Consider the following 16,038-nt stretch of genomic DNA (forward strand, 5'->3'; position numbering starts at 1 on the left):
ATAGATTATACAGGGTCCCTGATCCAAACATTTTTAAAATGCCCTCCAGCAGACCCTACCCCTATTTCCATTGCTACTGACAGGGCATCCAAACTGCTTCCTTACCACCACTGTCCTCCCTGCAGATAAGGACAGCAAGGCTATGGAGAGGTGGGGGAAGATTTACACTTCTACCACCCTAGTTTTTAGGGCAACTAACTACCATTCTCACATCGTTAAATACTCTTGCTCTGCTGAACAAAACCTCCAAGGAGTCGACTGACATCACTGACTGTTGTTAAAGCATCCCTTTTCAGGTGAACAGACACTCCCTGAGGTGTGGGTACGATGCAGCTTAGGCCTCTGCTAGGTTAGCTGCATCAGCATCTGTGTTGAGGAGATATTCCTGCTGCGCCTGCAGCCCCTTCCAGATTACTTTAGAGCCAAGCTCCTCGAAGCTCACGTGGACCACTCTGCCTTATTTGGTGCTGAAGTGGCTGACCTCTCTCTGCAACAAAAAGGAAGGAACTACAGGGCCTCAAGCATCTCCTAGTCTCAAAATTCCAGAGAAACTTCCTAGCCAAGACACAATTTATAAGAAATACCTCCAGGCCTTCAGCCCCTCCTAGGTCTAGAATACCCCCCCCCCCCCCCCCCCCAAGATCTTCAGACAACACCATGGTCCTGTGGTACCTCGGCAAGCAGAGAGACCAAGTCCTCCCCTTCTATGCAGACTATATCCACAGGTATGGGAGCTGGCTACCTCTCAGAGAATCTCCCTTCAGCCAGCCTACATCCTGTCCCAGCACAACTCTGACAGACTCACTAAGTAGAACCAAATCAGACTGGCACAATGGATGCTGTCAGATGAGTTTCTAAATCTGGTCCATAGGTGGTGTATTCCACAGACCGACCAGTTTGCCGCCTCCACAAACGGGCAACTCCAGAGCTTTTGCTTCAGGGCACACAATATGAAGGCATTGCAAACAGATGCCGTCTTGATATCATGGAAGGGGAGATTCCTGTATGCATTCCCCCCTTCGCATTAATTCAGAGTCCTACTGAAAATTCTGCAAGACTTGCCAAAAAATCTTGCCGGCGACTCCCTACTGGCCAAGGCAGCACTGGATGTTCGTGTTGGCAGGTTGCCCTCAGTCGGCCTGAATATCTAAGTCTTGGGTCTTGCGTCGGTTGCTGTCTCCTCTTTCATGATGTCAGGTCGTCAGCGGTATAAAACAGGCAGCCGACGCCATTTTCTTTAGTCTTTCTTGCCGCACTGTGCCAAAAGCAGTTTGCAAGTGCCGGTCGACTGACTCCTGAAATTTTCAAATTCGAGTTTCAGAACCAAAGTCTTCAATTAAAGCTAAGTACCCCGTTGGGGTAACTTTTTCCTCTCTTCATACCGATGTCAGTAAAAGGTTAATAATTGCATTATTTGTGGGAAGCAAATGCCTCGTAAGGATTTTCATTTGTACTGTATTCCTTGCCTAGGCCCGGGTCATAATATGCCTTGCTGTCGGTTTTGTGTAGATTTAACCAACGCACTATTAAGCATCTGTATATCTTTGCTTCAGAATATTTTGGAAATGGATTTAACTACCCTGAAATGTAGTCAGATAGCAATCCGACTACCGGAGTTCACAAAAAAAGCAAAGAAAAGGACAGACAGAGACCCAAAACCGGCGATGCTTCTCCTAAGCCAGTCGCCGGTACTCAGTGAGGTGCTTTTGCAGCCTTTGATACCAGTTACTTTCGAGTCGCAGGCCTCTACCGAGACCCACGTGCAGTCCCTCGGATGGGTCTGGAGCTGCTGAGCAGGCACCGGCTTCTGAGGATGTATTCAGGCCTCGGCATTTCTATATAAAACAGACGCCAGCTTTAAAAACAGACAAAAGCAACTTCTAAGGCTAAAAGAGCGATGCATGAGCCACGTGCTCAGGCCTCTATGCCCAAAAAGCAGATCAAAATGGCTGAAGACCTAATTACCTTGATCAGGCCCCTCCCCCGAAAGAGACCTAGGCAAGACACTGATTATGAATCTTCAGATCAGGTTTCTGTTTCTTCAGATTCATCTTCTGATCAGGAATTTTCTGTACCACCCTATGTGGATTCAGATGCAGAGGAACCTATCCCATCTGCATCTCCTCCTGAAGATTATTCCTTTAGCGAAACCATGCATACTTTGAGGAAACATTTTCATTGGGAGAGTCAAGATTTCTCAGAATCAAAAAAGAGGCTTAGGGATTTCCTTCTCCCTCAGCATAGGCCTTTAGCCATACCTCCTGTATTAGACATTGTTGTTTTCGGAATCAAGCGCGACTCCAGATTCCTTACCTCTGGCTTCTAGCAAGCCAGACATATTACAGGGTTCCTGACTCTCTCAAATTTTTATTCAAAAACCCTGCTGCTGACCCTGAAACTATATCACAGGGTCCCAAAAGTGTAAAGGCCTCAACAGCTAAGAATCCTGCCCCCTCTGATAGAGATTCCAGGGTGCTGAATAGATGGGGTATGAAGGTTTATACATCTGCAACCTTGGTAATTAGGGCTTTAAACTGCCAGTTTCATATGCTTGAATATCAACAGCATGTTATGGGATTATTGAAACATAATGATGATTTCTGAATGTGTGGAAAATAAAGAATTACAGTAATTATTGCATGCAGCAGAAAGGTGGAAATCATACTTTGCAATGTGGTTTTGATTCCTTGGAGGCTTCCTGCAGGGCAGCAGTTACTGGATCTGTGATTAGAAGGCATGCCTGGCTAAAGGAGCAAAATTTGCCTGATCATGTTAAAGCTAAATTGTTGGATGTACCTTTACAGTATGATACTCTGGTAATAAGGCAGAAGAGGTTTTAAAGAAAATGGAAGACAAAGCTAAGTCTATGCAAACTGTAAAATACTTTTTACAAGTGCGGCCACCAAGATTCAGACACTGGCCTACAAAAAATTGGTCCTTTCCTGTGTCCGACAGAGATTCACGGGGCAAATCCAGGCACTCAAAGGGCTCTAGATACCAATCACAGGATTCTTACAGGTCAAAGCAATGGGGTGCCTCTACTTCCAAATCTGGAGGAAATAATGCGCAACCCTACAGTAAACAGTCGCAATGACTCCCCTCTGCCATCACCAAGCACTTATTTTTTGGCAGCCCCCTTAGGGGGGGAAACCAGCACTTCATGCTCAAAATTGGCAGTGGGTATTAAACATAGTATCCCAGGGATACAGATTTATTTTCCAAACTCTGCCAATTCCAAATTGTTGGCCAGATCTGCCACAAAATCAATGGGCAGAGGCACAGAAACAAGGTACGTCCCTCATGGATATGGGTGCTATTCAGCCAGTGCCAGAACAGGAAAAAGGAAAAGGGTTTTACTCAAGACTGTTGTACCCAGAAAAGATGAGACCTGACGCCCAATACTGGATTTATCAATTTTGAACACATTCTTGGACATACCAAAATTCAAAATGCTAACTTTGCAGCAGCTTCTGCCCATGCTGGGCAAGAACGCTTTGCTAGTGACTCTAGACTTAAGAAGCATACCTGCATATCCCAATAGGGGAATCGTGCAGAAGATTCCTCCGCTTCAAGGCTGGCTTTATGCATTACCAATTCTCTGCACTGCGCTTAGGCTCATCTGCTGCACCCATGGTCTTTACAAAGTGCCTGGCACGAGTAATTGCATTTTGCAGACAAAAGTATACAAATCTATCCTTACTTGGACGACTCTCATTCAAGCAGAAAACAAGGACGACTCTCATTCAAGCAGAAAACAAGGACATTCTTCAACATCTGGCGTTTGTGAAAAGGCTTCTAACAAGCCTAGGGAACACAATAAACCTAAAGAAATCACAACTGGTACTCTGAAAAGAGAACATTCCTGGCTGAAAGCTTGAATACAACTGCCCATATGGCTTACCTTACGCGAGACAAAGGCACCTGACTTCTTCAAACAGATGGCAACAAGAACCCAGGTATCTGCAAGACAAATTCTGCAGGCTTTGGGGTTCATGGCATCCTGCATTCTACTGATTCCATATGCAAGACTGCATATGAGGAAACTACAGTGGTACCTAAAAAGTTTATGGAGTAAACATTGTCACAGTCTGGAAACAATGATTCCTCTCATTTCCTGCCTACAACAGGAGTTTCTTTGGTGGGCAGAGATGTCACCAGAACCTTGGACTGCCTTTCACTCTACCTGCTGCCAACCAAACCCTAACTACAGACGCATCAGACTGCTTGGGGGGCCCAACTGGCGGGGAGATGCATTCAGGGCATATGGAGCCCAAAACAAAATGCATCTGCATATCAACCAGAAAGATGTTAGCTGTCCAGAATGCCCTGGCAGCCTTCAAGGGTTTACTTCATCCAGGACAACACCACAGTTGTATGGTACATAAACAAGCGGGGGGGCACACTTTCCTACCCCCTTGTAGACTAGCCATGGCATTTTACCTAAATCCGCAGAGCAAGGGGGATCGGATTCTGTATTCCTTGGACGTGCACAGACAACTAAGATTCTACTTGAACAGGACCAAATCTCTAAGAATAACTGAGCAGCTACCGGTGGCATTTGCTGCAGGATCAGAGGGAAAGGCTATTTCAAAGTGGATAAGCCACTGCATTCGTTTCTGCTACTTGCATCATGGTAAACCGGTGCCGAAGGGCATTAGGTCACATTCCACCAGGGCTGCATCTACATCAGCAGCTTTTCTCAGAGGGGTACCAACCAAAGACATTCTAGACGCTGCTACTTAGAGTTCTGTGCATACTTTTACAAATCATTATCATTTGCATCTCTTCTCTAAGTCCAGGACAGGCTTTGCCACTGCATTTCTGCAGGGCCTTATAGCCGCTCCTAATGCTGTTTAGTTCCAGCCTCCCATCCATAGCTTTGGGATTCTACCCAAATGTAGTGACTGCAACAGTGAAACACTAACATAGTATAGTTGTGTACACTTGCCTTAAATGTAGATGTTAGTGTATTCACTGTTGCAGTCCGGGTTACCTAGCCGCCATTCCCCCTTTATTCTACAATTTTACTTTCCTTCACTATATTCTACAGCCTTTGTGGTGTATTTGCTTTTAGATGAAGATTTTGCTCCCCATTTGGGGGCACCTGACATCTGGGGCAAGAAAAACTAAAGAAAATGGTGTCCGCTGCCTGTTTTATACCCCTGACGTCATGGAAGAGGAATCGGCAACCGACGCAGGACCCAAGACTTTTATATTCAGGATGACTGGGGGCAACCTGCCAGCAGATTACCCAAATGTAATGACTGCAACAGTGAATACACTCTTACATCTACATTTATGGTAAGTGTACACAACTGTACTTTCCCTCTACTTGATCTGTCCAAGGGCAATCACCGCAAGTTACTCCCCTCAGTGGACCTACTCACACAATATAAGAGGACACGTACACCCACAGTGGTAGTGTGTGTATCTCGCCCTGTGGCGGATAGGTTTCTGATCCCCTTCCGACACCTGTGCAGTGAGGACATGCTTTCAGTCCTGCAGGGAGGCCAGGAAACCGAACACAAGAAAATCCTCTCTCTACAAATGGGTTTTCTATCTGGTGTCATAAGACAGATGAAACCGTTGGGCAGCTATTATTCCCCACATTCTGTCTTACCTGTGTGAACTCTTGCAGTCAGGTTTGTCCTACTCTCTAAAAGTGCACCTGTCTGCTTACCTATGGATCCTCAGCTTGCATCCAGACTCCCAGCTATACTTTTCCTCAAGGGTGTCCTGCACCTAAGACTGCTCAGTAAGCAGTCTCCCCCTCCCTGTGATCTTAATTGTGTGTTAAGAAAACTCTGGCACCCTTCGAGCCAGCTGACAAGGCCCACTTAGTTTTTCACATGGAAAACTGTTCTGCTAGTAGCTCTGGCCAGAATTGTCTGAGCTGCAAGCCCTTATGGCTACACCCCCTTTTCTGTTCTCTTCATATGGACGTGGTCACCCTTACAACAAACCCTTTACTCCCAGGGTGGTTAGTGACCTTTCCTTTAATCAGGCTATCCACCTGCCTGCCACCTCTAACCCTCAGGGAGATGGTGAGAGTCCTTCATTCCCTAGACGTTCAGACAACTGATATTTATATAAAACCAGACCTTTTCGCAAATCAGACCAACTTTTCCCTTTCACTTCAGGAAAAAGCGGTGGGCAAGCAGTTTCATCCTGAATATCCAGGGCCATCTCCTTTTGCTACTCACAACACTGGAAGATCTTTCTAAGCAATGTCAGAGCCCATTCCACAAAAGCTATGGCCTCAATCTGGAGCGTTTTTAAAGGCCTAGACACTAATTCCATTCTGGTGGCAGCTACCTGGTCCTCTTTACACATCTTCACTAGATGCTGCAAAGTGGACCAAATCTCCAAGGCCAGGGCAGAGTTTGCCAGGGCTATCCTGCATGGATTCCTGGAGTCCTTTTCCAGGCCACCTCCCAGTCAATAGTGAGCGTTGGTACTCTCCCCCTAGTGCATTGCTGCAACATTGGAATAGAAGGACATGGGAAAGTTGTGTAAAATCTTGCAATAACCATAGATGTCCTTCTCTTCCTTGTTACAGTATTCCTTGCCCAGGCACATATGTTGTCCATTCACATTCCTCAACTGTACTAGAAGTTGAGACCACTTCAAGCAAGAGGCAACTGACTGTTCTGTTGTTGGGCCACCTTACTGGCTTGTATGAGTGTGTTGCTAGGTTTTCCCTCCCATACCCCTCCTGCTGTGAGTAGTCCATAAATTGGTGGCTGTGCTAGAAACTTATCTAATTGCCACAGTTTGGCCTAGGCAGATTAAGCTCTTCTACCAGATTCAGATGGCAGTGGAGAAAGTCTACTGCTGCCTGGGCATTTAAATGTATATCTCCTGGTGGTGTGCAAGAGGTAGCACAAAATACCAACCTTTCGCTCAAAATTCTAAGCTGCTAAACTTTTTGTGCCATTCCTATTCCACCGCCCCTTTCTGAAGAGCTGGGTAGCAGTCGTGCATACCTCTATCTTTGTGAGCCATCCAGATTTGGAATAGGCTAACTGGATGCCATTTTACTTGGGGTATAGTAGGGTGGATAGAGCACACTGATGTACAGACTTGCTAGACATTGAAGCCTAAACACAGCCATTTCTCCAATAATTTAGAGATGGTCTTCAACATGGTGTAATGGTCACCAGCCCCTACAGGATAGCTAGCTGCTTACTCTGTATCTGTTAAGTATTTGTACAGTAGCAGTGATCACAGCATATTTTGTGACCACAGCATATTTTGTGACCATTTAGCCATAACTGCAAATCTTCATTTAGAAGGATCACTCCTGCAATATAGGGATGTCCTTCAAGGATGTATCTGCAGTCATAACATATGGGTTGTCCTGCCTCAGGCAGCCCTTCGGTCGGCCGGATTCCAAAGTCTGGGCCTGGCCTCGGCTGATGTCGCACTTCACCCGACGTCATAGCTGCTGGGGTATAGTCATCAGCCGACGCCATTTTCCTCAGTCTTTCTTGCCGCGCGGTGCCTGAAGCAGAAGCTGTTCGCAAGTGCCGGTCGGTCAGATCCAGAGATTTCAGCTACCGAAGACTTCTAAAAAAGCTAAGTACCCCGTTGGGGACTCTTTTTTGCCTCAGCCGATGTCAGACAAAGTAAATTGTTTAACTTGTGGGAAACAAATACCTCATAAGGATTTCCACTCTTAATGCCTTCCTTGCTTAGGCCCAGACCACGACGTATCAGCTTGTTTAGCCTGTGCTTCCTTCAACCGACGGACACTTAGACGTCGGTCGGAGTTTGCTGAAGAGTTTTTTGGCTCCGCTTTTGCATATAAAATGCCATCGGAGACTCCGACTACTCATTTAGCTAAAAAACGCAAGGAAAAGGACAGACACTCGTGGCCCGCGGTTTCGGCTGAAACCACGGTTAGGCCTACCGCTAGTGTCTGTTTCGGCTGAAACCGAGACCTCTGTTCTCCCTTCGGCCGAAAGCATGCCTCCGACAACCAAGGCCACACAGGCCCTGGCTGAGTCGGCTACAGAATTTCCTACTGAAGAAGCAGGCACACAAGATTCGTCCGACACCATTCCGTTGGACATCTCTACTCCTGCACGTGGGACAGCTAGACCCCCTGCTTCTGTCTATCAAGGCCTTCTCCAGGGCTAAAGCAGCTAAACTTTCCAAGGCCTTATCTACAAAAGCTCCCTCTCACAGACCTACCTCAAGTTCTCACATTCTCAGCCTTGCTGAGGACCTTATTTCACTGATCAGGGGATCCCAACCTCACCCAGACAGGGCCTCACAACCCCCTCCTGAAAAGAGGCCTAGGTCTGAACCCCCTGAACCTCTCTCCTCTGACTATTCCTCGGATGGTTCAGATTTATCTGACCATCAGGAAGGACCATACTCACCTTATTGAGGATTCTGATGCAGAAGACTCCATTCCTTCTGCCTCCTCTCCAGAAGAATTTTCATTTGGGGAAACTCTACACTCAGAGGGAACACTTCCAATGGCAGGGTCAGGATTTTTCTGATTCTAGGAAAAGGCTAAGGACTTTTTTACACTTACCGCAGCATAGGTCTTTAGCCATACCCTCCTGTACTATCAGTTGTTGATGATGCATACAATGATGCCAGTACTGCCCCTGATTCTCTTCCCCCGGCCCCTGCCAAACCTGACAGATACTACAGGGTCCCGGATTCTCACTTCCACTTGTATAAGGCCCATGCTGCAGACCCAGAAACCATTTCTCAGGGCCCCAAAGGTGTTGTAGCTGCCTCTGCCAAGAACCCCCTACCCTCTGAAAGAGAATCAAGAGCATTAGAGAGATGGGGTAAAAAGGTTTATACATCTGCTACTCTTTCTGCCAGGGCTTTAAACTGTCAATTTCACATGATACAGTACCAGGAATTTTTATTAGATCAGCTGAATAAAAAATTGTCCTCTCCTGAACCTTTAGACCGTAAGTCCCTTCAGGATTTGGTACACAACTCTCAGCAGGTCAGTAATCATTTCTTAAAATGTGGCTATGATGCACTGGAGGCTTCATTTAGATCAGCTATGACTGGAGCAGTGATTCGAAGGCATGCCTGGCTAAAAGAACAATCCTTGCCAGACCATGTTAAGTCTAAACTCCTAGATGCCCCTATGGAGAAACAAAGTTTATTTGGCTCCCCTGCACAGGAGGTTCTAAAGAAAGTGGAAGAAAAAGCAAAATCTGTCCAAACAGTCAAGGATTTTCTGCAGGTCCAACCTCCGAGGTTCAGCAGAAATTGGCCTTCAAAGAATTGGTCCTTTCCAGACCCCTCCAGAGCACAGAGAGGCAGAAATAGACGCCCAAGAGGCAGAGGTCAATCAAGGGGTGCCTACAGGGGTCGTCAATGGCAACCTGCCAACCAGAGAAGTACCGCCACAGCTGCGACTGCAACCACTTCCACAGGACAGACACAATGACTTGGCTCTGATTCCGCCTACCAGGGAACAACTAGAAGCACCCTTGGGCGGAAAGCTAGCTTTATTTTCAAAAAACTGGCATTGCATTACAGGAGACAAATGGACTTTGCAAACAATAGACAAAGGCTACAGGTTTCACTTCCACACTGTACCAAAAAAGTGAGGAATGCCAAACCTTCCACCAAGCCAGAAATCAGAGGCTCTAAAACAAATCATCAGCTTACTAAGGATGAGAGCAATAGAAAAGGTACCATCTATGGAACAAGGCCAAGGATTTTACTCCAGACTATTCCTTGTACCAAGAAAAGAAAATCAATGGAGACCTATTCTCGACTTGCCCGCACTGAACACATATCTCATTGTTCCAAAATTCAAGATGCTGACCCTACAGCAACTTCTTCCCATGTTGGGCAAGGAGTCTTGGCTGGTGACTCTAGATCTCAAGGAGGCATACCTGCACGTCCCTATACGACCAGATTGCAGAAGACACCTCAGATTTCTTGCAGGATCAGAGCATTATCAATTCTCAGCATTGCCCTTTGGCTTATCTACTGCGCCCAGAGTATTCACGAAATGCCTGGCATCAGTAATTGCACATTGCAGGCTTCAGGGAATTCAAATCTACCCGTACCTGGACTGCCTAATACAAGCGGACAACAAGACAAAAATAATAAAGGATTTGGCTTATGTCATACAACTGCTGCAAGCCTTGGGATACACAGTCAACATACAAAAGTCAAGACTAGTGCCATCCCAAAAAGGATAACATTTTTGGGTGCAGAACTGGACACCAACTCAGATGGCTTTTCCCACAGAAGAAGAACAAAAGCAACTACCAGTCTACTTCATGGCATTAACAAGACAAACTCAGCTTACTGCAAGGAAAGTCCTGCAGGCCCTGGGTTACATGGCATCCTGCATAATCTTGATCCCGCATGCCAGGCTGCATATGAGAAAATTACAATGGTACCTAAGGAATGTATGGTCTCAACACAGACAGTCTAGAAGCCCTGATACCAATCATTCCATGCCTGAAAAAAGAATTCCTGTGGTGGGCTCAGGCCTGCCAGATCAACAGAGGATTGCCTTTCCACAAACCACATCCAAGGCACACCATCACCATGGACGCCTCAGACCTAGGCTGGGGGGCACACATGGAAGACAAGTGTATCCAAGGCCTATGGTCCCAAGACCAGCTGAATCTACACATAAATCTAAAAGAGATGCTGGCAGTGAAGCATGCAATTGAGGCATTCAAATCATTCCTCCAGCAAGGACACTTGCTGATAAGGACGGACAATACCACAGTCGTGTGGTACATCAACAAACAGGGAGGCACACATTCATACCCTCTATTCCGGATGGCAATGGACCTGTGGAACTTGGGCCTGAATCTCAACATCCAACTGCAGGCCAGATTCGTACCAGGAAAACAGAATTCACTAGCAGACAGCTTAAGCAGAACTACCACGGATGCTCGCGAATGGATGCTGCATCCAGACATCTTCAAAACCATAACAAAGAAATGGGGAATGCCAGAGATAGACCTGTTCGCCTCCCCACTCAACCACCAACTGAAGAAATTTTGCTCGAGTATACCACCCACAAGCCTGGAGGGTGGACTCCCTTTCTTTCAGTTGGAAGGCCCTGACAGTATATGCCTTTCCACCTCTCCCATTGATGTACAAAGTTCTACTGAAGATCAGAGAGGAACAGCCAAAGGTAATTCTGATAGCTCCAGACTGGCCAAGGCGGCATTGGTACCCGCTACTAAGAAGCATGTCTCGGACGAACTCATGGCCTCTACCTCTATGTCCTTTACTTCTAACGCAGAACAACTACAAGACCCTGCATCCAAACTTATTGCAGCTAACTGCTTGGAAAATTGCATAAAACAAAACCAACCTGCTCTATCTCAGAGGGTTAAGGACATTATCCTGGAGGCTCGCAGACCCTCCACGAGGAAAACATATTCAGCCAAATGGAAGAGATTCCTCATTTGGAGTGCAGCAAAGGGAACAAATGTCACACTGGCAAACCTAGCACACATCCTAGAATACTTAGCAGAACTGTTCCACAATGGCCTGTCCTATTCTTCTATTAAGATTCATGCATCAGCAATTTCAGCAGAGTACAACATGGATCCTCCTGTCTTCTCTCATCCTCTCCTCAGACAATTTTTGAGAGGGATCAAAAATGTAAAACCTCCAAGGAAACCACCTCTGCCTGCATGGGATCCCAATTTTGTGCTAGAAAAATTAACACTTCCCCCTTTTGAACCAGCAGCAACAGCAGACTTACAGTTCTTATCTTGGAAAACTGCATTCCTGCTAGCAATCACCTCTGCAAGAAGGGTATCAGAGTTACAGGCATTAATGGCAGTGCAGGCTTTCCTTATCTTTCACCAGGATAGAGTGTCTGAGAGCCAATCCTACTTTTATGCCAAAGGTGGTATCCAGGGTATCCTTGAACCAAGCTATTCATTTGCCTACATTCTTCCTAACCCACAGAACGGGGGGGGGGGGGGAACTACTACACACCTTGGATGTACACAGACAACTGCGTTACTATCTGGACAGAACTAAGGCCAGCAGAAAAACTGACCAGCTTCTGGTAGCATATGCAACAGGAGTGCAAGGAAAAGCAATTTCAAAACAGACAATCTCAAAATGGATAGGAAATTGCATTCGATTCTGCTACTCGTTTCATGGAAAGACAACTCCTGAAAATATCAGGCCTCACTCCATAAAAGCTACAGCCACCACTACAGCTTTCCTATGATGAGTGGCTACCAAAGACATTTTAGAAGCTGCTACTTGGAGCTCCGTGCATACATTTGCCAAGCATTACAATCTTCCTTTATACTCCAGATCCTGAGCAGGTTTTGCAACTGCAGTTCTACAAGGGATCTTAACTACACCATCATTATCTTAGTGCCTCCTCCCCCAGTTTGGCTATGGTATTCTACCCATATGTTATGACTGCAGATGCATCCTTGAAGGACATAGTACAGTTTTGTACCTACCATAAATGTAGATGTCCGATAGGTATGCATCTGCAGTTAAGATTACCCACCCTCCTTCCCCTCTGTGGTATTCCTAGGGTACTTACCCCTCTCTTAGCTAGCTGGGGGAATCTATTATGGTGTATTTGTTTCTATGTATATATACTTTTTGATTTCTACTGTTTGGAATTTTCTACTTTTATACAAATTTAGCCTTCCTAGAGGGCACCTGACATCTGGGGCAAGAAACACTGAGGAAAATGGCGTCTGCTGATGCCTTTATACCCCAGCAGCTATGACGTCGGGTGAAGTGCGACATCAGCCGAGGCCAGACCCAGACTTTGGAATCCGGCCGACCGAAGGGCTGCCTGAGGCAGGACAACCCATATGTTATGACTGCAGATGCATACCTATCGGACATCTACATTTATGGTAGGTACAAAACTGTACTTTCCACCACCTCTGTCCTACTCCTAGATTTCAGTTCCTCTGTCTTTGGTGCCATAAAGGGGGATGGTAAGGTAATTAGGGGTGGGTTTTTTTAGGCTTTATAACCTGAGATCCTGTGGCATTGGGCATCTCTAGCTGGGCAGGCATATTTATAAAAAAAAAAAAAAAAAAAAGTACTGGCAATTTGTGAGCCGCTTTCCTTTTCACCAGTACACTGGGACAATAAAAGTGTGAAGTCCAGTTGAAATCTAAGGATGTTTTGAAAGCTCTGGAAGTGTACTTGACATCCATCTTTAGTAAATTGCTATAATAGAAAAGCAACTGCATTGCTGCAATTTTGGAATGTCTGTTGTGTTATTGCATGACTGCACTTAATGCTGCAGGTTTTAATGCCACTGTATTTTCATACATTGTTCAAGCTCTCTATTAAAGTACTGATATCAGCTGCTTCAAGCTTTAGTCAAGGGAAGGCCTGAATTTTCCAATTTGTTTGCTGTCTATATTACCTGGAATTAATGCTTTATCTTGTTAAAATTACTGTTTGACACTATTTTTTTATATTTTGGTAAGGTTTAAAACCTGGTCAGAGGAAAGTTCTTTATACCTGTTTTAAACGAAATGACAAACGTGAAGTAAAGGTTGCCCAACTTGCTGGTTCAGTTGCTGAAATGTCTGCCTATCATCATGGTGAGGTAAGAATAATGCTTACTCCGGTTTTACTCTTATTTAGAGGGAGAATTGTGCACTGAGAGGGATTTTTGAGCAGCATTTGACTATTGGTGTAGGCAGTTTGGTCTTCAGGCTTTGATGGATTACAAGTCTTCTGCAGAGCTTTTATCTTCGTATGAGCATACCATAACAGAATATTGGTATGGGTACTTCCAGCACCATTTAAAAGGGGGTAGTAGGTCCTCTTGTCCATCATACATGTTAAACGCTACATTTGTTAATTATAAATATTGCTGCTTTACTCTTGGAGGATATTGGCTAAAGTTGGTCTCTTCCAATGAGCGTATGCAGCTGTACCTGTATACCAAAGCACAGACTGCTTATTTGAGTGCGCATTCTGATTTGATTTATTCTTTGATAAGAAAAGACTGCCTAACCTGTGGGTATTAAAATGGATAGGGCATGTTTTTGGTTAGACTACTGTGATTATCATGCTTTCATTTGTTAATTTTAACGTTTTTTTCTGCATGTGAATAGGGATGTTGGTGGGGGGGGGTACTCTTTTGGTTAACTTTTGCAGAAAAAGTTCTGTGGGATTTTTTGTCCATATGTAGAAAACTATATACTTGCATTTTTTCTGAAGTTAGATTTTGGCTCTAGGAGGTGTGAGGGGTAATTTCAGTCTTGTGACTACCCCAAGCCATGAATGTGGCCAAGGCTATTAGGAGTGACAACTTTACAATGCCATCCATGCACCATTGGAGCTGCTATGCAGAGTATGTTGCAATATTTTTACATTATACAGATATTTGTGATTTATGCCTTAGTATTGTAATGAGACTGAGGGCCGTAATGTCCCAAAGAGACATTCCCTGTACAAATTACTTTGTGGTTTTGTGTGGCTGTAGAATGTTTCCTCGGGCTTATTCATAGGTTCTTCGGTAGGTACTAGTCTGACCCTAGGGCCTATACAAGCCTAGCCAAAAAGGTACCTGGCTTTCGCCACCCAAGAAAATTATTTTCCTGTGCCCCTGTCAAGCAGAACCACAGAAGTGATCCCAGGGCTGAATTTCCTATTATCCATCCAATCAAGATTTTTCTTGAAGGGCTAAATGAGCTCTGATGTAGGTAGTCTGTTCCAGAGTATGGGAAACCTCTGGGACAGGAATCTATCCTTCCAGCATGTTCTTTTTATTGTAGTAACAAGATTTGGGTCCCTAGAGCGTGTAGCTCGGAGGATTGGGGTTTCCTTAAGTGGAGCATGTCCAACAGCTCTGGGTTTGACATAGCTTTGTATGTTAGGCAGAGATTGCCTCTTGAGTAGGCAATGTCTGTATAAGGCATCTGTCTGAGGCCAGTAATCCTCTTTGTGAAGTATTTTTGCGGCCTTTCCAGTTGGTCTTGTGAGGTACATAACAAAAGGGGCTTCGTACTCTATAATGGGTCTGAGTGATGAATAGAGGGGAGCAATGACCTCTTTTTCTGGATAAGAAGCCTTTTGTGATGAGGTATGCCATGTAGAAGGATTTCCTGACCACTGTGGCGATGTGATTATCAAAGGAGACTGCTTTCCACCTGTGTCCCAAGGTCTCTTATCACACTTTTGGCATTAAGTAGATTACCGCCTGTGGTAGTTCATGGGTACAGAGCTTTTACCAAAGGGGATGACAATGCAATTTTTGGCATTGAGCTTGAGACCATGGCTTTGATACCAGGCATCTGTCTCAGTGAGGCTCTTTTGTAGGATGTCCACATCGTTAGGAGTTTCGATTATCGCTCCTAGTTTGCAGTCATCTGTGAATTTAGTTAGCCAAAGACCTTCTGTGTTGGCCTGTACTTCAGAGAAGTAGATTCCGAACAGGAGAGGACCCAGGACTGAACCCTGTGGTACTCAACTTGTCACAAGTCTGATTTGGAGTCTGCTACTTTCACAGTGTGGGTTCAGTTAGTAAGCCAGTTGGCAACCCATCTTGTGATAAAGGGATTTATACCTAGTTTAGTGAGTTTATCTATAATTCCAGAGGGAGGGATGGTGTAGAATGCCTTGGCGAGATCTAGATAAGCTGTGTGAACCACCTTACCCTCATCTGTGGCTTGGTGACTACTTCAAATAAGTCTGTCAGGTTTAGGAGACATGATCTGCCTTTTACAAACCCGAACTGTGTGGGGTCCAGAGTTTGGAGATCTCCAATGTCTGAGTTCCATGATGCGTTCCATTGGTTTGCAGACCAGGCTCATCAGGCTAATGGGGCAGTAGTTCCCAGGCTTTGCTGTGAGCGCCCCCCCCTTTGTGGAGTGGGATAACAGTCGCGGTGCGCCATTCAATGGGCACAAAGCCTGAGGTGAGGCTATGATTGAACATGGTACTTAAGTGGGGTGACAGTTCTTTCTGTCGTTCGTGTAGAAGGCAGCCTGGGATGTTGTCGGGTCTCATGGATGCTGTGCTCTTGGCTTTGGAGAGTGATGTTTTTACCTGTGCAGCCGT

General features: G+C 45.4%; 1 protein-coding gene across 2 annotated transcripts in view; it reads left to right on the forward strand.

Moving 5' to 3' along the window:
* Positions 1-16,038, forward strand: part of LOC122787663 (DNA topoisomerase 2-alpha-like) — a 1,447,528-nt gene that overhangs the window by 824,713 nt on the left and 606,777 nt on the right. For both annotated transcript variants that reach the window (XM_044054499.1, XM_044054498.1), the window contains exon 19: positions 13,455-13,576. In XM_044054499.1, coding sequence (XP_043910434.1) covers positions 13,455-13,576 — 122 coding nt within the window. The remainder of the gene's footprint in view (positions 1-13,454; positions 13,577-16,038) is intronic.

The sequence above is a fragment of the Protopterus annectens genome, chromosome 13.part0 (genome assembly GCF_019279795.1).
Source record: "Protopterus annectens isolate FY-2018-M chromosome 13.part0, PAN1.0, whole genome shotgun sequence".
NCBI lineage: Eukaryota > Metazoa > Chordata > Ceratodontiformes > Protopteridae > Protopterus > Protopterus annectens.